A 27,542-nucleotide genomic window follows, 5' to 3' on the forward strand; every position below is an offset into this window, starting at 1 on the left:
ATTCATGGAGTACCTGTTATGTGCCACACACTGAATTAGACCCAGATACTTACATTATGGATCAGAAGAATGAGGTTCAGAAAGGTTCTGTGTCCACAATGACAAAGGTAATAAATGGTAGAAGGAATTTGCATGCACATCTGCAGACTCCTAAGTTCAGTTTTACTTCTAATTTACCACAACTCCCCTTTCCTCAAGGCCAGAATACTGAGAGACACTGACATGAGCTAAAAGGCTTCATTAGGTCATGCTTGAGTCTGTGCCACTGACCGCCACCTCTTCTCCAGCTGGGGTGACTGCTGTGAGCAGTGCGTGGCAGATGTGCAGGGGCAGGGTCCACAGGATGGAGGGAAAGGTCACTTCGCCACTGATCTAAAAAAAAAATTGGTCTTAAAAGTAGATTTAGCAACTCAGGATAGAAAACCTCCACTCATTAAGAAGAGTAAATGAGGATGCCTCGGTGGCTCAGTCGGTTAAGTGTCTGACTTGAGCTCAGGTTATGATCTCACTGTTCCTGAGTTTCAGCCCTGCGTCAGGCTCTGTGCTGACAGCTGGGAGCCTGAGCCTGCTTCGGATTCCGTGTCCCCTCCCCCCTCCCCGCCCCTCCCCCACTCATGTTCTGTCTCAGTGTCTCTCTCAAGAATAAAAAAAACATTAAAAAAAAAAAAGAATAAACATGAAATGTGAAGAATTTGGGGGGGAGACTTCTTGATTTCAATTTACTCAGAAATTTATATATTTCACTTTATAATATATGAATATTATAATAATTATTATAATTATAATCCAAATTATAAAGTGGGTTTAATCTTTGATTGGAAAAGTGTTACCTGTTATATTGAATAAGCGTTTAAAGCCTTATGCCTCTGTCTAAACTGGTCACAGAAATTGTTTTTTCTTTTTCCTTTTATTGATTTCTTAAAAAAAAAAAACCTTAATGAAAATGAAGCTGGTTTCGTGAGTTAAGAAATAAGTAGTTATTGAGTAATTACATTATTGGAGGGCAATATTAAAGATACTTCATTTTGGAGTTCATAATGTGATTTTAGAGTTTACCTTAGAGTCTGTGTTTGATGATGTAGAAGATTATGTGAGAGACTTTAATGAAGCTGCAGTGTGAACACCCAACTCAGGAAGATTAGGAAAGTATGCATTTTCTCAAATTTGGAATGAATGTAGACCTGGGTTCAAATTTGGACTCTGTAATTAAATACTTGGATGACCTTAGGCAAGTTAGCTAGCCCACTGGACCTGTTTGCAATCAAATAAGGATTGCACTTTGCTTTCTTTCTGGAATTGGGAGTGTGGTGAAAGCATCTATCTTGTGCCTGGTACACGGTGTGGTAGACATATTGCAAAGCTGACCATTTTAATTAGTTGCTTACAATTAGAATTTCTAGAAAAACAAAAGTATTTCCTTCACCTGTGGTGAGTTAGTAACTTCATCTTTCTGTACAAAGTCTTTATAGTTCAAAATTAGCTACATTATATCAAAGGTTTTATATAACACTAACTTAGAAAGTGAAAATAGAGATGGCCTAAAGCTCTAATGACACCCTTTTAAGATTCCCGTTAAGGAAAGTAAGTTTAACATATTATAAGACATGATGTTTTTAACAGGCATTTCTATTTTTCTCAGGAAGTATATTTTGGAATGATCTTTGAAAGACTGCCGTTTCAATTGCTAATTCATTTTACTCAGAGACTTTGAACATCAAAGCAGCAAAACTCAATTAAGTAAAATAGTCAGGAAATGGAATATTCTGGTGAATTTAGTTGTCAATGTTAAATAGAAAACTTATTACTTTTTCCACCATATGGTTTCTGGTCTCTGTATTTAAAAATTCTGTTGAATTTGAGTTTATATTGAAAGTTCTGTGCCAAGTTTTTCTTGTTGTATTTTGTTTTATTTGGAAAAAGGAAGTGAAATCAATTAAAGAAAATCCTTTGGTTTCAAGTTATATTACTGAAAAGCATTCCAAACTATACTGATTGCTTTGCTTTATTGGTAAGTACCAATTTTCTTCCTACTGGAAATGTAGATTAGATGGGATGAAAAGTCACCTTAAATGAGCATAACAATGAGCTGACTTATCAATGGATTTTGATCTTTTCCTTCTAGAACTCGTGAATGCCAAAAAAAAAAAAAATCTATGCTTAGTTAAGTTATGGTTAAATGAGCATCAGCATAATCCACTGATAGGATATAGACTTGAAAGAGTAATTTACATTTGTGTAGAAATTTGGAAAATAGAAAATTTTTAAGAAGCAAAAGAAAAAAGTCATTCATTATATCAACAGTGAGAGCAATCTTGTAAAACTTTAGTGTTTAGTCTTTATTTCCAGAATCAAAGGCAATGGGATGTGCAATTCTTTTTTTTTTTTAACCTGTTTATTTTTTAAAAAAAAAACCTGCTTAAGTGGTGTTTTCCTTTTTGTATTTTTATTTCCATTTTAAGTTTTATAGAAATTATTTTTTAAAATAGCTGAAAAGAGGGGCGCCTGGGTGGCTCAGTTGGTTGGGCATCCAACTTCGGCTCAGGTCGTGATCTCACGGTTCGTGGGTTTGTGCCCCGCATCGGGCTGTGCTGACAGCTCAGAGCCTGGAGCCTGTTTCAGATTCTGTGTCTCCCTCTCTCTCTCCGTCCCTCCCTTGTTCGCACTCTGTCTCTCTCTGTCTCAAAAATAAATAAACATTAAAAAAAATGGCTGCAAAGAACAGAAATAATATAGCTTTCCTTTATGCTTAAAAAACATTGGTCCTTAGTCACCATTACTATATTTTAATGGGTATAGAAAAAGATATATTATTACTAAAAGTGTTTTGCTGTACAAGAAGTCTATGTGTAATTAGTAAATCACATACCCCTTTCAGAATTCAGGGGAGGAAAATGCTCTAAAAAATAGGACCATTCAGAAGCCAAATTTTAAGAGATTTTATATTCTGCCTTATTTCTTATATAGAGTGTTGAATGAACAGTTTCATTACAGTAATTTTTGTTGATTTACTTTAAAGTTTTTTTTATGACAATAGGAAATGTAAGCCTAACAGAAAATGCATCCATGAATTATCAATATTTATCTTAAGATAGATTCATTTTTTTTAACATTTATTTATTTTTGAAAGATGGAGAGAAACTGAGCACCAGCAGGAGAGGTGTAGAGAGAAAGGGAGACACAGAATCCAAATCAGACTCTAGGCTCCAAGCTGTTAGCACAGAGCCTGATGTGGGGCTCAAACTCACAAACCACAAGATCATCACCCAAGCCGAAGTCAGATGCTTAACAAACTGAGCTACCCAGGTGCCCCAAGATTGATTCATTCTTGATCATTGACTTTGTGAGGCACATTTTGTGAAAGTTGTCTTAATTCCATAATGCAGTTTTATCAGATATATATTTTCAATATATATATATATCAAATGTATATAGTGATATTTTATAAACACTTAAATTTAGAATAGAAATTAACCTCATGGCATCCTTTATTTCATAGTTCTATAGTTAAGGAATTCTAAATTATTTTTATATATTCCTGGTGAAACAGCAGGCCAGAAGTTATTAATATACTTGGTTAGATTTCATTTGTGTTCTTTTCAGATTTATGAAACTCTGAAAGACAAGATGATGGAAATACTTTCTATACCTCAGATAAATATCATGTATATTTCTGTATTAATAATGTAGAATTGTTCTTTCTGCCTTAAAGGGATTTTTTTTAATGAGTCCTGGCCTTTTTGTTATTTCTCAAATGGCTGTATTGTGTTTTAGTGTGGGGATGATTTACTGAGTTCTGTCAGTATGTTGGCAGCGATGTTTAAGATCAGAGGTTGTTGGCTTGGTTTTGGTTTTGCCATATCACTTGTGTGTGTGTGTGTGTGTGTGTGTGTGTGTGTGTGTGCATGCACTTGGTAGCCTTGGAGGAAAAGCTAATAAGCATTTAGTTCAATTTCTTTTTGTTTGCCTACATATACTGCTAATTCTATATTTATTTAGATAAGAGCTCAATATGTATTCCTAAGTTTTGCTTTGAATCAAGAGCTAGAATTCTTAATAAACTTGCAATGCTAAAGGGATAGGGTACTTCTAAGTACTGTAGTTCTTATTCCGCCATTGAGTAAGTAATAAGATAGACACACAATTTATCTTCATTAAAAGTAGCTCTCAAAAGTGAGTCTTCAGGATGTTAAACAAAAACGTTTAGTGTATTCTGAAGATTCTAATGCAAAGATGAAAGAACGAAGCATGAACACAAACTAAAAATTGTCCTAATTTTTCTGACAGTTTGTACTCCGCAGTAATTATATAATTTTTTTCTTTTATCTGTATATGTCTATTCATGCAGCTTTATGGGGGGGGTGTGCTGTATTGAATAAATGATTTTAAGGTAAATTTAAAGATAAGTTTCTTTTCCTTCTCACAGTCTCTTGAATGACACTCACAAAATTACCATAGTAAGTGGATTCCTTTTCTAATAAAGTAACTGTTAAAGAATTCAGAATAATGAAACAAGACCATACTAAATCACCAAAAAGTTTAATGCTTTTTAAGTAAATGCGTTTTTGAATACTATAAATATAAGATGTGCTAATGGCTAAAGAAAGGTCACTATATCTTCTAATGAATAGATGGTAGTAATTTATAATTGGCACCTTGTTCCCTCACAAATTACATGTGAATTGGATGTAAAACCTCTTTGTATATAAACTGTAAAGGACTATAAAAACATAATTTACTATGATTGCTATGAAAGTAGGTTTTAATGGACCTTTCCCCCCTGAATATATGAACACTTGCTTACAAATATTTTAACCCCTTAGTGACAGATTTATCTACAAGATGATAAAGAATAGAACTGACATTTTTTAGTGAAATAGCTGTTTGCTCTTCCTGAAAAATTCTGATTTGTACTTTGTCAATGGAGAAATGACAAAAAATCAGAGGTGAAGTGGCTAGTATGCTAATGAATCTTGTTTTAAGGGCTGTGGTTATAATTAGTTTTGTTCTCTGTTGCTTGAAGAACCTATGCAGTGTAATAATAAATGTCAGTTTCTCAAGTCCAAATTACTATAAATATTGAATTGGTTGAATCTGGAACTGGTGAGGTTATTCAGTGCCTGAACTTCCTGTTTTCACCTACCTCCCAATTACTTGCAGCTGTCAAAATAATTTTAATCATTTTCAGATACTTTGCAAAAGAAAAAGGCCTTAAACCCTTCAGCCAGAAAAGGTGTCGCCCCTTCTTTTCTCATCTGCCTTTGTAGCCCGCTGGGTCCCTCTGTTACAGTCAGGCCAGCATTCTTTCTGAACATCACCGTTACGCTCTAAGATCTTGAACATTTATCCAGGTCATTCCACAGTTCTGATTCTGCACCCTTGCCTGCTAAGCCACATCAGAGAATCAGAATTTTCAAGCTGAAGGAAGCCTTAGTAATCAGTTGGTAAGCCCGCCTGTTTTACCAATGTTGAAACATATGACATTAAATAAATACTTTCAGATTAAAAATTAGACCCAAGTCTCTGGACTTTCAGCCTTCAGCCCCTTCCACTGTGATATGCAAGTAGGCATGGGCAGAAATCTGCTTCCTCCAAAGAATGCCTTTTTCCAAAGGAACACTAACACTTGCATTCTCCCACCTCTGTGTCCAGCCTGTTCACCAAACATGCCTGGTTCTGTCCCAGTGTGTGTAAGAGTTATGGGGATTAAGGAAAAGTTATTTTGGGGAGAGCAAATTGCAACCTATATTAGGCTGGGGAAGAATGAGCGAGCACACTCCTTAGATCCATTAGCCATTAGAGTAGCAGTTGTGTGTACTTTGCTGCTTTTATTAGGCATTCGGTGTCAGAAAAGGCTAACGTTTGTATTTTTCATGGCCATACCTATAGAAAAGGAGAGCCCCATTTCAGGACACGTTAAGCATGGCACAGGGTCTTAGCTTGTATATAATAGTTTTCAACTTTTTGAAAATCATGGGAAACAGATAAATCTGAAATAGTACTTCTGTCAAAAGCCTTTTCCTAAAATCAGAGCCTTTCTCAGCATTCTGCTAAGCTAAGTCCTTTCTCTCTTATTTTAATTTAAGATACTGAAACTACACAAAGCCAAGGTGAAATGAATTACAGATTGTTAGTGTCCCTACTCCTCTCCTTTACTGCAAATATGCATAGTTAGTCAGAATTTTAGCATTGGAAGGACCTTGGCCCCTCAACTGTCCAACTACATTTTATTGCTGAGGAAACAGACTCAGAAAGAAAGGCAAGGTTTCTTTGTGGTGAGCACAGCACCGATGGGTATCAGGCAGCATGGAACTCAGGAATCTTGGCTCAGGCCAGGGCTCTAAATTATTTGAAAAATCCTCTTTAAATTATCTCTTGTCTCCATCTGATTCTACTTGTCAGCCTATCTCTTTTTTCTTTCTTTTTTTCTTTCAGGAGAATTTATCTCAGTCCTATTTAAGTTATTTTCCATGGGTATAATCTGAATTCTAACTATGGCATGAGGTTGAAAAGGAAAATCAGAAGCCTAACTCTCATTAGAAGGCTGATACCATCAAAGATTTTCTTTCTTTCTTTTTTTTTTTTCTTTTGGCATCCAGTCATGCTCCTTTCTACAGATCAGGACTGCTTATTGATTTTTCTGTGCTTTCAAAAGGCCCCATGTACTTTGTTAATTTCAACAATATAGATGTATTGTCTCTTCCTTTGACAGAGAAACTTGAGAGGCTGCCGGTGAACCCCCATGCTTCTTCTGGTGCAAGTCAGATGCATCAAATTTACTTTCTTAAAATGGGACTTTTGGAAATCCACCTTGATAGGTAACCACTAAAGCTTTATATACACCCATTTTATAAAACAATTGATATGAAGAGTCACCTGCTGCCTTGGATGGGGACATTCGTCTGTCTGCATCAGTTCAGTCACTTAACAATAAACATTTAGCAGGTACCCACTTTGTACCAGACCCAGGCTAGTATGCAGATAGTAAAGAGACCAACGCTCTCATAAGTAATCCACAGTGCAGTCTGAGTGGCAAAGCGATATATAAAATGATAATAAGACTGCATAGAGCTCTTTCTAAGGCCTTCTGGGAGAGTCGGGGGTGGGGAGGAAGAACATCCACACCCCTGGGGAGGGACTCACAGTGAAGGCAGATGCTGACCTGGAGAGTTGGGTGTCTTGTCATGTGTGACCATATTTACATGACACGGGCCAGTGTAACAGAAGCATTTCAGGGACTACTCACCAGAGTATGCTTCCACAAAACTGCCTGTATCTTTCTCGCATCATAACATCATCAAAAATCTCTCACTGTCACCCTCAAGCCCACCTGCTAAGTAGTGTGCCCTTTCTTAAAGGATGAAGAAAGCATAGCATTTTTATTTGACCTCAGAGGGTCTCACCCAGCCCTCTAGTTTAAGGAATTTTACATCATCTGCAGCGATTAGTAATTCAAACATAACCCCTTGTCCCGGGTTAGGCAGTGCCCAACATCTCAATGAAGAAGATATTCCTGTGTGGAGCCTTGTGTGTCTTTCTTAAACCATTAGGAAAATACTCATTTTCTGTAGCCAATCAGAGGAAAGAAAAGAATTCTACTTAGTTATATTTTTACCCCCAAGGAGAGTTTAAAAATGAATGGCCAAAAGTGAAAAGAGAACTCAGGCTATCATCAAGAATTCCAGGGAACCTGATGAAATAGCTTTTAGACATCCAGCGCTGACTTTGTTCCCACAGTCTCTTACTTGTTTTAGTTCCCTTGTTTAGCCATAACCATAAGTAGTTAAGCAGTTTGGTGGTGGTGGGACAAAAAGGTGTCAGGAGGAGTAGGAGTGGCCGTGGAGAATAGGCTGAGGTTTGCCTCAGCGGGGTCCTTGTGTGGTCTAGAACTGTGAGCAACGGTCAGATAGCTCCTCACAGCAAAGACTTTGTGGCTACCAGCAACATGTGTTTCTTAGATTACTCTTTACAATTTTCTGTGCTGTCTGGATATCCCTATAAAAAATTAAACAGGCCCGGGGTGCCTGGACGGCTCAGTTGGTTAAGCATTCGATTCTTGATTTTGGCTCAGGTCATGATCTCACAGTTCAGGAGATTGAACCCTGCATTAGGCTCCACACTGAGCATGGAGCCTGCTTGAGATTCTCTCTCTCTCTCTCTCTCTCTCTCTCTCTCTCTCTCTGCGCCCCTCCCTCACTGAAAATAAACCCTTTTAAAAAGTTTAAAAATTAAACAGGTCCAACATGGGATGCATGATTTGCCTCCCCAGGCCTCCTTGGGCCTGGTCCACCTTGCACACAGTCACCTAAGTTATAAATTTTTGCATCATCCTTGGATCCACTCTTGTAGTGCACCTTGAATTAATCACTCAGGCATTTTGATTTGATTTCCTTAAATATATTTTGCTTCTGTGCATTCCTTTCCCTCTGTCAATGATTATTGCATATGCTTGAATATTATAAGGCAAGGTTCTCTCATCCTGCAGAATTTCCCCTCAGAAAAGAGGGAGTCTTGTATTGGAGTCAGCACAAAGCCTCTGCTATGACTGGGTGCTTCCCCAACTGCTTTATTTTAAACAGCAGAGCACTGTGTGAGGAAGGCACAATAGCCCAAAATGACCTCGTTTGATGTGGTTAGATATTTACGGAAGGCACCTGACTGATCTTTTTTTTAATTTTAAGAATAAAAATGGTGTGAATATTTATTCCCAGGAATGTGTCCTCCAACTGCAAATGTAAAATGTTTTGTAAAAACAAGCCTTTTTACCACCAACCCCCCAAAGCCCCCCTAGTACATTCGAGTTAGCAGTAGATAAAGCATGAATTTGCATGCATCTCCAAGGCAAATACCATTAGTTCCTAATTTTTACCAAGTATCTGCAGCTTAGGACATTTCTCACGATAGCATCAGACGGAGATTCCACAAATGCTGCATCTCCAGTGAAGATGGGCATGTTCCGAAAACTCAGAGGACTAACATTCTAACTTAGGGTGATGCAGACACAGATGTCAGACACATGTGTGAAGTGTTTGTAGAGATAAGTAATTTACCGAAATAGGTTTTGTATTACTGTGTCACTGAAAATAGCAAACACCTCTCTTATCTGATGTAAACAAGTATGCATTCAGAAAAGTATATGAATCACGAATACAGAGTTGGGTGGGTTTCACCAAGCCGTGTGGGCAGCATGCAGACCCAAGACGCTCCCTGTCGCTCTGTCCCTGTCACTGCCTGTGCCTCCCACTGTCGTCTGCACCCTGCTGGCAGCATCCCGTCTCCCGTCATCATGGATTAGCTTTGCTTGTTTCTGAACTGTTCTTATAAGTAGAATTATTCAGTAAGTACCACTTCGCTGCCTGGCTTCTTTCCCCAACGTTATGTTCTGTGAAATTCATCTATGTTCTTGCACGTAGTGTGTTCACATAGCTGTGTGATAACTTAATTTTTTTTGAGCAACTACAACATATTCATTCTACAAGAATAGACGTTTGTGTTGTTTCCAGTTTGGGACTATTGTGAACAGGGCTGCTCTTAAGACTCTCTTATGTGACTTCTGGTAACGGAATTAAAATATTTGGTTTGGTCCACGCCGAGGCCACGGGGTCTGCCTTTGTCGCCTCTGGCAGACACTGCCAAACCGTTTTCTAAAATGGTTGTACTGATTCAAACATCCGTTGGCCAGGTAGGGGAACTGTTTCTCCCAGTCTTGCCAACCCTTGATATTTTCTGTCTTTTGAAAGGTTAGCCATTTTGATGGGAGAATGGTGGTGGTGCATTATGATTTTAATTGGATTTCTCTGATGGTTAATTTAGTTCACTCCTTTTTCCCACATTTAATCACTGTTAGAGTTTTTTTAAGTGTCGGTTGATACTCTTTTTCACTTCCTACTCTTTTCACTGCTCTAAAATTTTGTATATTCCAGTTGGAGGAAAAAAATCACTTTTTTTTAAAGTTCACTTAGCTAGGAAGAGAGAGGGGGGGCAGAGAGAGAGGGGGAGAGAGTATCCCAACAGGCTCCATGCTGTAAGCACAGAGCCCCACAAGGAGCTCCATCTCACAACTGTGGGATCATGACCAGAGCCGAAATCAAGAGTCAGACAGTGAATCGACTAAGCCATCCAGGTGCCCCCCAAAATCAACTTTCTTTTTTATTGGATTGTCTTATTGGCATAACTGGAGACCATCTTATTTTGAGTAATATGGAAGTTTCACCTTCATTGTTACTTCATTTTAGGTTATTGCAGTGACCTCCCAACAAATCCACCAATGTCTGTACTCGTGGATTCTCTGTCCTCTGCACCATCCAGAATCGTATTTTTGGTAACTGTGCAGATCTGATCAAGTCCGTTGCAGCCCTCTCGCTCATTCTCTCCCCACCCCGACTACCCACCTTCCCATCATCCCTGAGCTAAACAGAGTTTACATAACTCCCCCTTTAAAAGCATTTGGGGGAGCCTGTGGAACACATTTGTTAAATACTCAGATTATTAGACATCTTCCCTGGAAATTTGGTTATCAGTAGATTAAAGTTGGGCCCCAGGAGCCTGTGCTAGTAACAGGGTTATTCTTGTTTGGGGGGAAGTTTGAGGAATGCCATATGCAGATTTGTTGGTTTGTTTGTTTTTGCCTTGGTGCTCTTGCGCTAATAAGTTCTTTCCCACCGTATGTATTTTTCTGTGTCTTTTCCTCCAACGTCATCTTTCAACATCCACACAGATGTTACCTGTGGGAGTCTATCTTGACTCCCACAGGTTGAGTAAATCACTCTACAATCAATAATGCTTGTTCCAGATCTTCCTCACAAACCTATTCTACTCGTGGCCTTCCCCATCTCAGATGATAACATGCACTAGTATTATCTTCAGTATAAATGCAGAATAGAATATGCCACTGTCTGCACATTGGTCCTATTCCACTGTTACCTCATGCCTGGATTACTGAAGAAGCTTGCTAATAACTGGTTTCCCTGCTTGTGTCTTGCACCCATGTGGTCAGAGTGATCATTATTTTAAGATCTAAGCCATCACTCTGTGTTCCTGCCAAACCCTCCAAAGGCTCCCACTTCTTTTGGAGTAAAAGCCAGAGTTTTCACTAGGTTCTAGGAGGCGCAACCCAATCTGTCCCCTTACCCACCTTCACACTTTGGTCTTAAAGCTCACGCTACCTTAGCTCCATTGACCTTCCTACTTTTCTTAGAACATCCTTAGAAGGATGCTTGTCCTGTAGGGCTTTCGCCTTGCCCATTCCTTATATCTCAAACATTTCCCCTAGATGTCTATGGTAATAATTCTTGCACTTTTTTCAAGTGTTGCCTCAGCTGTCTTCTCCTCAGTGAGTCCTCAGATTTTGAAGTGTGACCCATCCTCCCCATGCCTCCAGTCTGTTTGACCCTGCTCTTCCCCCGCCACACCATGATACTTGCTAAAACCTAATCACTAGAAATGAGGTCCCCAAATGCAAATTTTTTTTACTGTTTTGCCCATAATGTATTCCCAAATATCAGAACGTATATCTGGCACATAGGAAGTATTCACTGAATACTTATTTGATGTGTTGAATAAAGTATTCAGGATGCAGTAGACATGCCAGCCTTAAATAGTGTCTCTTGATAAGCAAGATTCTCATGAACTCTCTTCTAAGATACATTGTATATTTTCACATCTAGAAGTAAAAACGTGACATTGGGAGTCTGGATAAAGATGGAGGTGCTTGTGTTCTGCTGTGCTGATTTAAAGGGGAAGCCAATTGTACCTGGTGCCTCCTGCCCTCCTTGTGGTTATTCTCTGGGATAAAAGCTTATGCAAAGTAAGAACCTCTTGGGGTGGATTCTTGTGCACTGGACTTTAGGTTGTTCTCTCTTTGCTGGCATTAGTGGAAATGTCCATAGAGACGAGTTCCCATGAAGAAATCAAGTAACTCAGGAAAATGAAATATCTTTTATGGTTGATTCAAGCATACAAGTTTTGAAAAGCATGTGCACAACTACATAGTCCTATTATAAAACCAGTGTGTGTTTGCATATTTTAGCCCATCTAAAGGGCATCCTTACTACAGCCTTACATCGATTTTGGGTGACCAGAAGCCTCTCTCTCTCTTTGTCTCATGCATTATTTCCTGAAACACTGCGATGCTCTCCTGCTAAAATCTAGATAAGAATATTACTGTATAGGGTCTATTTTTACGCATCTAAGTTTAGAATAGCTTTTGCTTCTATTACTGTGAGACCTTAAGTTTGTAGTACATATGCATATATACTTCTACATGTAATTTTTGCTTTGTAGAATGCAGTATTTTCATGAGACAGGAGGATATTTTTCCTCTCAGCTTACAAAGTGATTCTGTTTAAAAATCTGCTGGCTCAGCAGGTCACGATGCCAGCTCACCTAACCTTTGGTGAGCTCTAATTGTCTCCTTACTGTTTTACCTGTCCTTGCCTTTCCTCACAGCCCAAATTTATTGATTATAAGCTTTTTATAAGAGTCCTACACTTTTGTGTTTCCCAAGGTGCCTGGCATACTGCTGGGCTGTAATATAATAGCTCGGAGGAGCTAAGAGAAGTATCCTTTCATGAGAACTGAATAGATTTCATCTAATAATGATTATTAGTAGCTCACTACTTGAAAGAAGACTTGTATGAAGAAATATATCTTAAGTCAGCTAATGTAATACTTATTCAAAAAAGCCAAGTCTCAGATAGTATCATGAAGGAAAGCCTGGGTGTAGTTTTATCCAAAATAGAAAAGGCAGTCAAGCACCATTCAAAGCATGGTAAAAATTTTCATTTAAACGACTTCATAAACTGTATGCATTAGCAAATTTAAAAATAGACACTTGTGTGAGCTATTATAGGAACATTATTGTGCAGTAAAAAAAAAAAAAAAAACGATACTTCAATTGCCAGGCAGCAGAAAAATACCTAATCAGACTGTCCTTTTTTCTCTCAGCATTCTGAAAGTGTCTCTGTTCCAGGGCTGTGATTTAACTAATGCTAATCTTATGAGCCTGCACATCAACAGATAAATTTATATTTAATCTCTATTCTGCTAACCTCTCTCTTCTATGCGATACACAAGTAGTAATGAGCCAACAAATGTGGAAATTTAGTTGGTAAGTGCCAAGACAGAAAGGATGGGCAGGCAGATGAGCAAAAGCATGAAATACCTTATAAAGGCACGCATTCATTCAACAACTATTGAATACCACTAGCTATTAGAAACTGGGGTATTGGGACTGAAGTAGTCATGAGGGTTTGGAATATAGAACAGGAGGATTGAGGAGATAGCCAATCCCAGTCTTGAAGGCACACATAGTTCTTTTGTTTGTGCATTCATCGATTCATTCATTCATGCATTCGTTGTTCACTGAATATTTACAATTCAGTGTGCCAGAGGTACGATAGTGGAATAGAGCAAACCAGAAATTCTTGTCCTGACTAAACTTATGTTCTAGTGGGCTAGAAAGACAATAAATAAGGCAAATAAATAAAGAAATATTGTAGAGTGTTTTGTGCTAAGGGAGAAAAATAAAACAGGAGCAGAGACTGGAAGTGTTGATGGTGGGAAGCAGGTTGCAGTTTTAGATAGATTGTCCAGGAATGGACTTGGTGAGAAGGTGTCTTTTTAGTAAAGATCTGCAGGAAATGAAGGAGTCAGTGGTGCAGAGAAGGAGCAGTGGAGGCAACCGAGAAGAGGCAGCGCAAGGTGCTGAGGTGAAAGGGTGCCGGGCCTCTTGGAGGAAAGAAGGCAGACTGGAGCCAGAGGAACAATCTGGTGATGCCTTGAGAGGGGGTTGGGTTTCACTCCTAGTGTGATGGGAAGCCACTGCAAGGTTTTGTCCCCTGGCCTGGAATGTGAATATGCAATTTAGTAAATGGAGCTAACCAATTATCAGGCAGACTGGACACGTTAAATTGTCCTGGAAGATGTAAAACCAGGATGAGTGAGAAGTAAAAGGTAGACTCAACTGTTCAGGGGCTTTTTGTGAGAGATCATAATGCAGTTAAGGAAATGATCCAGAAGTCAGGGAGACTTTGCTGAGACACTGAACGCAACCTCATGCCTTAGGAATGGCCTTGCCTACTCCTGGGGGGCTGGACGGAGGATCCAGTGAGATCTTCAAATTGATGCCTTCTTTGTTCTTTCACTTAGTTGTTTTATGTGGGTTGTTTTGTAAGGGAATCTCCTCTATTCTTTCTCAGACTTCTTATGAGGTAAAATTCTGAAAGAAGGTAGGACAGATAATTGGAAAACTGTATCTGTAATATTGTCTTCATGTGAATTACTGAGTCATTGTTCTGCAAGTGGTCGGCCGCACCCCACATCTGGTGAGTTAGAACCACAACCAAAAACTGTCCTTAAAGGCTGTAATACATATCTGCTATTTTAGGCCTGAAAACAAAGACAAAATGAATCTCCAAAGTATTATGTTCTGGGAACTATGGTGATTTCAATTCATTTTCCTTTTGTCATCCCTCTTGCTGTCCTACTTAAAAAACCTTCAACCACAATTATCAAAAGCGCAGATTTATTCATTTTTATCTTTACCATCTGTAAAATGAAAAAGGTACTTGCAGGTCTTCATGGTTTCACAGGTTGAGTTGTGTGACTTTCATACCGGGACTCAAGTGTTTTTTGTTGTTTTTTTTAAATAAAGATGAAACTTTATGTTGCCGGCAATCCTGAAAGCAAAATTCTGTGGGCTCTTGCTTCTACCAAAGAAACATTGCCCTCTCTTGGCTTATGGTGTTAAAACACTTAGCAATGTTTTCTAATTTTGGAGTGTTGCTTTTTAATTCTGAATTGGCACAGTTTGCCCTGAAATGTCATAGATAGGTATTTTGCCCATAAGTGGATGTGCAACAGCTAATTTCTCTTGTGACTTTCAGAGGAAGTCAGAGTTAAAATGGAAAATTGCTGTAGGAAGCTGGCATGATTATAAACTCTTGAGTGCTTGAAGGAGGAATAAAATCTCTTTCCATTCTCAGCTGCATGGAAAATATTAAATTCCTTTACAGGAAGCAGGGGAGATGATGAGTATTATGCATTTTCATCTTTTCCTCCGGGGTTCTTGTGATTCAAGGCCTATCCTCGGTGTAGTGCTCTTCTGCCTTAAAAATCTTGAATCCCAAGACTGAATCATTATTTTTAGTCTTTATTTTTCCTTAAACTTGTCTGGCGCTTCGAGAATATTCATTATGTACCTTTTTGTCGTGGAGGTTCCAGCAGTATTAGTTCATCTTGACTGATGCCCTTGACTTCGGAGTATAAGTAGAAAAATAGAGATAGGTGACAAGGATTGATTAGCAATCCTCCTTCTAAGTGAAACAGTAAACCTATCTAGATAAATCACCAGCTCCAAAGCCTGGAGAATGCCTATGAAAAGAATTAAGGGTAGTGTGGGGGTATGTGTTTGCCTGTTTAGTTGATAGGGAAATTTTCTAGAAGAGCTACAAGGACACAAAGATTCTATCTGGTCTGTTTTACTGTCTTTCAGTTTTTATTAAAAGAAAAAAAAGCCTTACGAGTTTTGGAGCTGTTGGGCTGATTATTTACTTTCTCCATTTTTAAGGGAAAAGTTTTTTTTTTAAGTAAAAGGGAACTGAGATTAATATTTTATTGCCTTTTTGAGTACCCCCTCCCTCTGTGTGTGTGTGTGTGTGTGTGTGTGTGTGTATATAAGTACTTCATATTATTAGACTTTAATTGTAGGGTTGAAAGGCTCAGGGAATCATCTGATTCTTTGGCAATTTTAAGCCTTCACAGATAGGTGAAAAAATATTTTGGAATTTTCTAGCTTTTACTCTGTGCCAGGCAGTGTTCTAAGCACTTGACAAAATTTAACTTATTTAACCCTGACCTTCATCCAAAGAGATACGTACTGTCATGATTCTCGCATGCCATATAAGGTAACTGAGTACAAAGTTCAGCCGCTTGCCCCACAAGGAATGGATCTGGGATTTGAATCTAGAAGCCAGTCTGTGCTCTCAACCATTATATTACCATCTGCCTCTTTCCCTCTCCTTTCTTCCTGGAATTTGCAATTCCAAGGGTTAATTTTCACTCTCACTTTCCCTTACCTAATATGGTTTCCTCAGCTTATGGTTTAAGGCTCCTTTTGGCTTTGTTTTCTTTTTTCTTTGAACTTGATTAAGAAACAGCACTTCAACCCCCACCCCCCACCCCTGTCTGTCATTGCCAACCCCCTTCGCTCTCCTCCTCCTTGTTGATGTTCTCCAATCCTTAAACCATATCTGCATTCTTAAGTTATTTTACATCAGGATCAGAAACTGGTGCTATAATAATGGCTTGACCAGTTCCGAGTAAGATAATATTAATAGTACAGTTACCTCATGGTTTGTACATATATCCTCTATTCCTGTTGACCATGTCTTTTTTTTTTTTTTTACTGCACTTGCAAAACCACATTCTTCATGCCTTAGAACTTGGTATTAGTGTTGCCATCTCATCTACTCATGTATATCTGAGATTTCTTAAGACCTTTGACTTTTTTTTAATTTTTGAGAGAGAGAGAGAGAGAGAGAGAGAGAGCGCAGGGGAGGGTCAGAGAAAGGGAGACACAGAACCTGAAGCAGGCTGCAGGCTCTGAGCTGTCAGCACAGAGCCCGACACGGGGCTCAAACCCATGAACCGTGAGATCATGACCTGAGCTGAAGTCGGATGCTTAACTGACTGAGCCACCCAGGCGCCCCTTAAGACCTTTGACTTTTGATTGTAACCCACAAACATGGTTGTCTCTTTGTGGACATTTTGTAGCATCCATTGAGGTTGTTTATGAGAATTTCTAACTCTGTATCCTAGAGTTTTCTGGCTCTTGAGATAACACTGCTATTAATATGTTGAATGTGTAAATTCCCATTGAGCATAAAACTATCAAAGACAGTTGTGTGATTTAGTATGATAAATGGATACTTTGGACTGGCTCTTGGCACGTTATCTTCCTGATTGCATTTCAGGGAAGAGACTAAAGAATGGAGGGCTGTCTCCCACGCTCTCCTCCCATCCCCTGCACTCCCTCTACTTTGTGTAATCTAGTGGAGCCTCCACTCTTACTGAAGATGAAATAATACTGATGAATTTTCTGCTTCCCAGTGCAAAGACAATCATTACCTAATTACCAAGTCTCATAGAAGTCTCAGAAGATTGAGTTTGCAAGAGTAAGTTTATGGTGATTGCTCCTATATATGAAGTAAAGAATTTCACAGGATTACAAGTTGTAAATGCAGCTTTCCCCCTCTGTCATGACCCTCCCAGGATAAGGTTTCCTATTTAGCGTCTGAGGTAGCTGGAGATAGGTGGCGAGCCGTCCTCTCCTATATGTCTTGTGGACTGTGCTTCTGTAGCTTGTAAAATCATGGGTGTTTCGAGGCTGGAATTGTTCCTCTCTTGTGGTCCCGACCTCCTCAGGAGCCCCCTACACCCGGGACCCCCCACCCACCCCTGCTGCCACTTCTGTTCCACTGGAACGTGATCTTAACTGCTTTTCCTGATCCTTTCTTTGAAAGTGATGCACATGCTTGCTGAAATCATCTATAACATGTCCAGTCAGTGCACCAAAAACCCGATTTAACTAGCATGCGTGTGTTCCTGTGACCCTCTCTACCCAGGGCCTGGAAACTTTGCCAGCGGATTCGAGGAGAAGAGTGCGTTTCCTTCCAGCTGGGGAGCTTGGGTGTCGCTGTGGCACCCTGTTTTTGGCTCTGTGGTACCATGATAGCATGGTGATGTACCTGCTTCCCTTTACATTCTCCCCACTGACTAAGCATGCAGTTTTCTTAGGGCTTAGCTTAGTGAGGTCCTATAGCGCTAACCTTTTCTCCCCCTGCCTTGTTCTAAACATCATTCCAGATGATACTGTTGGTACCAATCCAAGAAACCTCTTGGTTTTAACAGGCTTTTTAGAAGTTGGCAGAGGGACTTATATACATACACATTTATTTGGAAAAAATAATGTGATTTATCAACAATGGACTGGCAACCAAACTTTTTTTATGTTTATTTATTGAGAGAGAGAGAGACCAGGCAAGCAGGGGAGGGACAAAGAGAGGAGAGAGAGAATCCCAAGCAGGCTCCACACTGTTGGCACAGAGGCCAATGCAGGGCTCAGATTCACAAACTGTGAGATTGTGACCTGAGCTGAAATCAAGAGTCAGACACTTAACTGACTGAGCCACCCAGGCACCCCAAGATTTTTTAAAGTTTATTTTTCTTTATTTTTCAGAGAGAGAGAGTGAGAGCATGCGCTCATGCACATGGGGAACGAGCAGAGAGAGGGGGAGAGAAGGAATCTCAAGCAGGCTCTACACTGTCAGTGCAGAGGCTGACATGGGGCTCAGTCTCACAAACCCTGAAATTGCGACCTGGGCCAAGGTCAAGAGTCAGATGTTTAACTGACTGAGCTACCCAGGTGCCCCACAACCAAGCTTCTTGGAGTACAGCTTCCTTTAGCCCATTTTCATACCTCTATGCTTTTGTCCCTGTCGTGTCTTCCAGAAGTGCCTTTAAAGCTCCCATGGAGTCCTTTTCTATCAAATTGCTCTTCATTCCAAAGCCAACCAAGAGGTGACCACCTCCGAGAAGCCTTCCCTCACCCTCCTCCCATCCAGAGCTCATCCTTGTCTTTCCTTGGGCTTTAACATACTTTTATTATGCTAAATGTTATTAGCTCTAATTATTTTTTTTTTATTTCTTTCTTTATGTTTATTTTTGAGGAAGCAGAGTGATAGAACATGATCAGGGGAAGGGCAGAGAGAGAGAGAGGGAGACACAGAATCTGAAACAGGCTCCAGGCTCTGAGCTGTCAGCACAGAGCTGTCAGTACAGGGCTCAAACTCACGAACCAGGAGATCTTGATCCATAGCTCTAATTATTTAAAAATTACCTAACCTGTCTCCTGTGGTAGGCTTGAGCTGCTTGCAGCCAGGGCCCATGTCTATTCATTTGCATTTCTACTCATGATGTAGTTAGAGATACATGGTAGGGGCTCAATAAATACAGAATGTATTGGATTCCTTTGTAAGAATAGCACGTGTGGGGGAGGGGTCATCTGGCAGAGAATAGAATCCCAGGTGAAGAAAAAAACGGGGGCCGGGATTGTTGTAATGACTTGCGTGAGGCTGAGGCCCCAGGTCAAGCTGAGGCTGGGGCACACACGCTGCCAGGGGATGACACCATGCCAGCTTGGGTTGTGGCAGGCCTTGTAGGAGCGGTGCACGGCCACGGTAGCACAAGTGTGAGCAGAGGTGGTTGTAGAGGGAGCCCTGGAGGTGGAGGGTTTGTATGGGATGAGCAGATGAGAGATGCAGTGTGGGGAGGCGGTGGAGGACCCAGGAGATGAGGCGTGTCGGAAGGAGGACTGCAGTAGCTGCTAACTGGCAGCTGCCACCCTGGGGGAAGGGCAGGGGGGACAGCAGCAGGGGCTTGTTGTCTCCGGTGTGGGGGAGGGGGGTTGCTGTGACTGTGGCACTTTTGGGTGTCCAGTAGTGTTGGGCGGTTGTATGCATGGTACATGGTTGGGTCTGTGATTGATGATGAAATTGTATCTTAGGTAGGCAGGGGAAGCTAAGGACTGGTACAGGAACCAACTAACAGGTTTGGCTTTGCTTGGAAAGGAATGAGATCACAGACGACCATAATGCTGCACAAATCGGATTCAAAGTATACATCAGAAATTCAGGTTTTGCCTTTCCCCCCACTTCTTTGCCTCTACAAACCACTCTGTGAGGTGGGTTTTCTGTCCCAGAATGAAATCTGAATGCAAACTTGGCTACTTCTCTACTGCTCTCAGATTAAAAAAAAGAAGAAGAAGAAGAAGTTGTTTTAGTAACTTTTATCCATAAACATAGTCTTGGTCTCGTAAGTGTTATGTCTGGACTAGTCCATATACATATGTTTTATTATATAAATAAAATACCTACTTTATTATCTTATTCATTCAAGGATAAAGCTCCTCCTAGTCTTCCCATTTGATGTAGATGTGAAGCCTGAGGGGAAGCAGAGAGTCCAGATTAGCCTCTCCTCCTGTTTTCCTCTCCCACATCCGTTTTTCCTCTCTGCTCACCAGGCAATGCTGCTGCTTTGGAGAAGACTAGGCAGGTAGGGATAATCAAGTACAGCAGAGTCTTCCAGCATGGCATCAGTTTGCCATTGGCTTCTCACCGTGGCAGATGTAAACTTGACTTTATAGGTTCTATTTAGAGTCCCCCCACTTCATTTCTGTGACTCTCCCCGGTGTTTTCCTTGATGTAGGGGAATACACCTTCTCTTTCATGCCAGTGGGGTGTTGAGGTTTCCTTACTGCTCTGGACAGCCTTAGCTCACACTCAGATCGTGTGGACTTGGCAGTACTTACGGGATATGTAGGTGGAGAGACCCCGAAGTCTTTAGGAGATGCTGTGCTAATACGAGTGAGAGGCAGGAGCTGGAAATATACACGCGGGGCTCCCCGCTGTGCAGATGGGGGTAGAAGGTGAGCGAGTGGACACCTCTGCCCTGGAAGATAAGGCACCCCACAGAGATGCTCGGTTCTGAGAAGCAGGAGAAGTTGCTGGCAAGGAAGGTGATGGAAGCCTCTCTCGGAATGTTGCTTCTATGAAGGGGCAGGCTGTGCAGAAGTCAGCTCACAGTCATGTCTGCTGTTGTGTCTGTTTTGTACTCAGAATGTGGAACTAACGAATGCATACATTTTTAATTGTGAAGACCCTAAACTGTTCCCCCCCCCGTTTTGAAAATTGATGTTCATTTTACTTTAGAAGTTCTCATTTTTTGCAGACAAATTTTAACTTTTTTTTTCAGTTGTATATGAACACAGATCAAGATTAGAGAAATCCTTGCAAAAGGAAAGACTTGAACATAAGAAAGCAAAGGAAGGTAAATATAAAATGCAATTTCTGTTCTGTATTTTTATCATACTCCTCTTTGAAGTATCATGTACTTGCTTCACTACTTTTTGCTGCAAAATTTCTCAGATAAACCCTAAGTCAGTTTTATGGGTAGACCAAGAAAGTCAAGCAATATGTTATGCATTGTGCAGTACAATAATTCCTGCTTACGACTGGATCCAGAACCTTCATTCAGTTTGTGCCACCTCGAGGTAGTTCATGCTACTAGTTACACATGCATCAGAAATGAACAGCTTTTCATCAATATTACACCCAGATGTTACTTATACCTGAACTTCTGTCCTTAGATGTACAAGAAGTAACAGTGTGTGTTGTCCAGAATATGACAAACTGACAAATTTTATACATTTGTATATACGTACGTGCATACTTACAGACATATATATATTTGTAACACAATAAATTGATCACACTGTATGATGTCTTTTTTCTATAGTGTCTTTTAAGGTATGCACATATTTTAGACTTTTATTAGCACAGCTGATTGGTTCAATTAGAAAAATTAGCATTCAGCATAGGCATTATGCAATGCTATTGATTTTTATCACAATTTTTCTAGAAAACAGGCTTTATACAGCTTGTGATTCAAATTTATCTGCATTCTTATTTTTATTTGTTTCCTCATGTTTTGTGAAATCTTGTTAGGTGTTCTATCTGATTCTGTTGTTGTGAGGTAGAGGGAGGGAAAATGGGAGGGCAGGACGGGTTAGGATGTTTTACTGACCCTTGGATTAAGCTTGTTTGAAGAATAAAAGTTTAACATCATTTAAATGCCTTGATAGGATTTGGATTTTCCTTGTCTTTAAATGCAGAGTGATTTTATAGAGCCATCTAGTGGATAATAAAGCTTTAAGAGCATACAAGAAGGTTTCCAAGGCTTGATATCTCTTTTCAAGTCCTGGATGATTTTAGCATGCCACCTAGTGGATAGCAATAACTCATATCTTGTCTTTAGGTGTGCCTCATTTTTTTCTCCTTAATTGCAAGGAGAGATCACAGAGTGCACATTTCTAAAATCAGTTCTAATTAATATGTTATGGTGTATATTTTGTTTATTCAATATATACAGCTTTGAAATAAAGATGAAAATTATATGATAGTTCTTTTCAACTCTTTCTAAAGCATTAAGAGGCAAAATAAAATGTTACCAAGCATGATTATTTTTTAAACCTAAAATATTTTTCACAAGTCTGAGTAGTTTGCCTTTATTCTTTTAGATATTTAAAAATTCCAGAATAGGGGTGCCTGGGTGGCTCAGTCGGTAAGCTTCCAGCTTCGGCTCAGGTCATGATCTCACGGTTCGTGGGTTCGTGGGTTCGTGTCCCGCATCGGGCTCTGTGCTGACAGCTCAGAGCCTGGGGCCTGTCTTCGGATTCTGTATCTCCCTCTCTCTCTGACCCTCCCTTGCTCACACTGTCTGTCTCTCTCTCTCAAAAATAAATAATAAAAATATTTTTAAACATTTTTTAAATAAAAATTCCAGAATAAATTAACTTACACCTGATTTTCTCCATTTTTTATTTTCTAGATTTTCTTGTTTATAAGTTAGAAGCACAAGAAACACTAAATAAAGGAAGGGTAAGTTTGGGGGTTTTTTCTCATTATTTTATGAAACTTAAGGAGAGGGAAATATAGTGACAAAGTCTTTTACAATGTTGATCATTAGGACTGTAAGGCCGAAATATGTGTATAAACATATATTTTATGTATATAAATGCATATGTATATTACTGCCAGAAAATCCTGAGAAGATCTTAAATATTGTTTTTTAAAACCGTACCTTTGCTCATTATGTCATTGAAGATAGGGATAAAGTGGGAGTAGTCTTAATGTTCCACAATAAATAAAATACTATTTTCATTATTCATTTGTTCATGTGCAGTCCTTCTTTTCTAGGAGAACACATGTGTGATGCATGTTTTGCTTTGCCTTTGCTCAACCTCACCATTATTATGTGACATCCGGCCTAGAGTCCACAGGCAGATACATTTCTGGAATGAGTGAATGACCGAATGATAGTGGCATTTAAAAATTTATTTAGTCAAAATTCACTGGAGGAAAGCAAGTTTTCCTCTCATTCTAAGACAAATATATAACCATTAGTTGAATAAAACAGTGGTGTTGTGGGTACTTAAACTGAGAGAGTCAAGTCCTTGGTAGCTGAGGGGCTGTCAGCTTGCATCTCTTAACTTTGAAAAGCCACTGCTAAAACTGTGTACTTTCTGTTGTGCATTTCAAAAGAGTGACTCTTTTACTTCACAAAGACAGTACGTTATGAAATAAAGCAATAAAAGGATAGAGTAAACTTTACTCTTTCACTTTACAAAGAGACCATGTTATGAAATAAAGTAATAAAATTAGGCAGTAAAGTTTAATTAATCTTTTACTTTACAAAGAAACTGTTATGAAATAAAGCAATAAGGTGATAGAGCAAAAGTATAGTTCGTTTTGGAAATTGTAAAAAAAAATGGAAAAAAGGGGTGGTTGGGGGTGTCCTGGTGCTGGAGATGGGGTCCCGCAGGGGCGAGGCGCTCCTCAGAGCAACGTGGGGGGAGAGACCCGTCAGGCCCCTTGTGCCCTGACTGGATGTGCTGTCCAGGACTGTGGAAATGGTGGGGTCCATGAGGAGAGAGCTTCCTCTGGGACACCAGTGGACACCCTGGAACACGGCTTAGGCTCAGGTTTCAGTCCTGGCTCTGCTCCTAAACAAGTGTTTGCCCTCAGCTTATCGTCCTTGATCTTTCTCTGTCGCTCACTGTGTGAAATGGAGTCTCATTTGGGTCAAGTAATAAATGGAGACTTCCTTACCCACTGATGCTCAGGGAAAGGAAGCACCTTTTCTCTTCCCTTTCGTAAGCCTTGCAGAGCTTGTGAGGCCTGGTGTGAGTTGGTTTCTCCCCACATCCCCTCAGAGCACCTGGGCTAGTGTATTCGCCGTGTGCCATGTGCAGTGACTGTGTCTCAGGACATGTACCTTGTGCCTCTGGGCCTCGGTCCTTCTCAACCTGAGGGAGGAAGTAGATCATTTCCAGGGGCCCTGGTAGGTGCTGTTCTATGACTCTCTGTCTGTGGCAAACTTCTAGGAATGTTAACACATTATTCCTGCCATTAAATAAAGAGATGGCCCCAGAGAAGTCCTGGACCGAGCAGAGAGTTCCCTGTGGCTTATGTAAGTGCCATAGACAGAATTCTTCTGTTAAGGGCTTGAAGTTATGTATGGCAAGAGAGCCAGATTCATTATCTCGGTGTTAACTATTTTCTTTTCCATTTACAGCAAGATTCTAATAGTAGATACAGCGCGTTGAATGTGCAACATCAGATGTTGAAAGTGAGTAATTTAAAGTTGTTCTTCATGCATGGATGAAGAATTAACTAAGTAACTTATGCAGTCAAGGAAATCTTATGGAAGGTTGATTTGTGTGGGAATATGGCACATTATCGTGTTTCACTAAAAATGATATAGAATTTTAATGTCCCTTCATTTTACCACCCAGTTACAAAAAAAAACCATTCAGCTTATTACACATTTCCTTGTGAAACAGTGTCTGGTCACCTGATTTTCAATTCTGTTCTTCTCTTTCTCCTCTAAGGCTTTCTGTTTGTTTTTGTTTGTTTATATTCTCACAGTTGTCTACCTTAGATATTTTCTTTTATCCTAGACACATTGGAGGCAGTAGAATTAAATGCCTCATTCGTGTTACTAATATTTAATGTGTCCTTTTACCTACTGCAGGAACACAATTTGTATTTAAAGATTTTCCTTCCTCGATTCTCGGGTAAAACTCATTATTGTGTGTCAAGAAGACTTAAGAAAGAGAGAGAGAGAGAGAGAGACACAGAGAGCGGTGGGGGGTGTGTGGAAGATTCATTATTTTGTCAAGCTGGAAGAGAAGAGTGGAGGACAGGAAACCTCTGCACAGCAAGGAAGACCATGCCTTAATCTCCACCCCTTCAGCCTCCCTCCCTCCCCGCCTGGCTTTGTGTTTGTTTGTTTGGTATTGTTTGAAAAGAGTGAGTCCTTTTCACTGAAACCAGTACTTTTCCTGGATCAAGAAAGCAGTGCTTGATTAAACCAGACCATCCTTTCATTAAGTACGTGGAGACTGTAGAACTGATCTAGATTATGATCACGGTGTAGTATTAGAACTAGGAGTAAGGTAAATAAGAACCATTCTATGGGGTGCCTGGGTGGCTCAATCAGTTAAGCAGCCAACTTTGGCTCAGGTCATGATCTCACGTTCCTGGGTTCAAGCCCCGCTTCAGGCTCTGTGCTGACAGCTTAGAGCCTGGAGCCTGTTTCGGATTCTGTGTCTCCCTCTCATCTCTGATCCTCCCCTGATCATGCCGTCTCTCTCTGTCTCTCAAAAATAAATTTAAAAAAAGAAAAAAAAAAGAAATCTTAAAAAAAAATATATAAGAATCATTCTATTATAATAAATCTACAATTTATTACTTCCCCAAAAGGGAAAAATATCATTTTTTTTCTTTTTCTTTAAAAAGAAAATCAAGGAAGGGAAATTAAAAAATGTTGCTAAGAAAACCTAGATTGAAAGAGGAGGTCTGGAATATCCATGGAGGGGTAATTTTTCCATCATCTTTACCTTGTCTCCGCAGCAATTTGAGTCCCTAGGAATTTCCCCAAATCCTTCCCCTTTTCCACATCCTGTTGCTAACTTCTGACTTCTTGTTGTTTTTACTGATGTTAAAAATTAAAGAGACAATTATTTTTGGCCATGATCCCATGGCCACTGATGTGGAATGTAAGGGAAATGGAGGGGGGCTGCCCAAAGTAAAAGCAACCTGTGCAAGACGAAGCATACTCCTTCATCTGTTCTCTTGAGAGGAAAGGCTATAGCCTCGGGTATAATCTAGAGAATACACACCTCCACCCAAGCTCTCATCTTTGCAGAGTCAACACGAGGAGCTGAAGAAACAGCACAGCGACTTGGAGGAGGAGCATCGCAAGCAAGGAGAAGACTTCAGCAGGACGTTTAATGACCATAAGCAGAAGTATCTGCAGCTGCAGCAAGAGAAAGAACAAGAACTTTCCAAGCTAAAAGGTATTTGGAAGTCTAATTAGCCAGTTTATATGGAAATAACTGCTCATACTAATGTTTCTGTAAAACCATAGGATTTTGTTTATTGTTTTACATGGCGACTGATTCATATTTACCATGCGGTACTCACCACGTGGTTACTTTTTCTTATTCTTTTTTTGTAAGTTTATTTATTTATTTTGAGAGGAAGAGAAAGTGTTGGCTGGGGAGGGGCAGAGAGAGAGGGAGAGAGAATCCCAGCCAGGATCCATGCTGTGAGCGCAGAGCCTGAAGCGGGGCTCCATCTCGTGAACTGTGAGATCATGACCTGAGTCGAGACCAAGAGTTGGACACCTAACCGACTGAGCCACCCAGGCGCACTCACATGTGGTTACTTTTTTATAACATTTCACATTTATCCTTATGTCTTTGGGTTTGTTTAGGGAAACAGGATAGAATGCTTCGTGGCTCTTGATGGGGCACATTGGTCACATTGGACAGGACAGTTCTCTTTCTATGTATATTGTGAGATATTTAGTATCTCTGACCTCTACGCAAAAAATGCCAGCAATGCTCCATGGTCTTTGCGATGTTCAGAATTGCCTCAGGCATTTCCTGATCTCCAAGGGGCCATAAAGACTACCTGGTGATTGCTAGTAGTAACTGTGAAAAGCTTGGGCTCCAGATTCAGAGTGCCTGGTGAATTCTGGCCTCTTCAGTCACTAGTTATGTGACCATGAACAGGCTCTGTAATCACCACACGCCTCATTGCCATTGTCAGTAGAACTGGGGCATTCATAAAAAGTTATCAACTTAGGGTTGGTGGGAGGATTAAATAATTTACGTAAAGCACCTGCAACAGTTACTGACGGTCTGCATTTTCATAGTAATATGAAACGATATGTATCACTTCTCTGGGTACATGTAAGTTCTGAAAAAGGGAAATATTCTACAATCAGCTATTCAGATCCTAAATAAGTTTTTAGTGTGAGAGTTGGTTTATTTATTTATTTATTTATTTGTCCAGGTGATAAGTTATTATTTTTATTTTTTTTTGAAATTTTATTTTTTTTTTTTACTTTATAAAGTTTCATATTTTTTTAACATATGCAATTATTTTCCATCATTTACAATACAGTAGTTACAATGACACTCCAAACAGAAAAGCAAAGTAAAAAATCAAAACACCAACTTCTGTTTCATGTACTTAGACTTATACAGAAATTAGAAGGTTAAGTAACAACTAGTTAATCACCTAATTTCACAGCTATCTGAAGTGGCAATCGTTATATAGCAGCTTATCTATGATACATTCAAGATACATGATACAGCTTATTACTTGCCCATAAGCTACAACACAGCCTGCTTAATACCTTTCCTTAAATTCCACCTCTATACTACAATATGCTTGAGGTCCATGCAAAAAAGTAGCTACCTTTTATGTAAGAAATGGATGATTAAGTCTTTGGTGCTGTAAAAGCAACTTTATTTAAACATAACCACCCCCACCACCAAAAAAAGAAGAGGGAAAAAAAAAAGTAAAGAAAATAATAAGGGAAAAACCCAAGACACACTTCCTATGGGGGAAAAA

General features: G+C 39.8%; 1 protein-coding gene across 4 annotated transcripts in view; it reads left to right on the forward strand.

The window, feature by feature from the left end:
* Positions 1-27,542, forward strand: part of GOLIM4 (golgi integral membrane protein 4) — a 79,829-nt gene that overhangs the window by 25,202 nt on the left and 27,085 nt on the right. For all 4 annotated transcript variants that reach the window (XM_029939940.1, XM_029939941.1, XM_029939942.1 and 1 more), the window contains exons 2-5: positions 20,809-20,883; positions 22,444-22,493; positions 24,190-24,243; positions 25,825-25,975. In XM_029939940.1, the coding sequence (XP_029795800.1) occupies positions 20,809-20,883; positions 22,444-22,493; positions 24,190-24,243; positions 25,825-25,975 (330 nt within the window). The remainder of the gene's footprint in view (positions 1-20,808; positions 20,884-22,443; positions 22,494-24,189; positions 24,244-25,824; positions 25,976-27,542) is intronic.

This window comes from Suricata suricatta, chromosome 5 (assembly GCF_006229205.1).
Source record: "Suricata suricatta isolate VVHF042 chromosome 5, meerkat_22Aug2017_6uvM2_HiC, whole genome shotgun sequence".
NCBI classification, from domain to species: Eukaryota; Metazoa; Chordata; class Mammalia; order Carnivora; family Herpestidae; genus Suricata; species Suricata suricatta.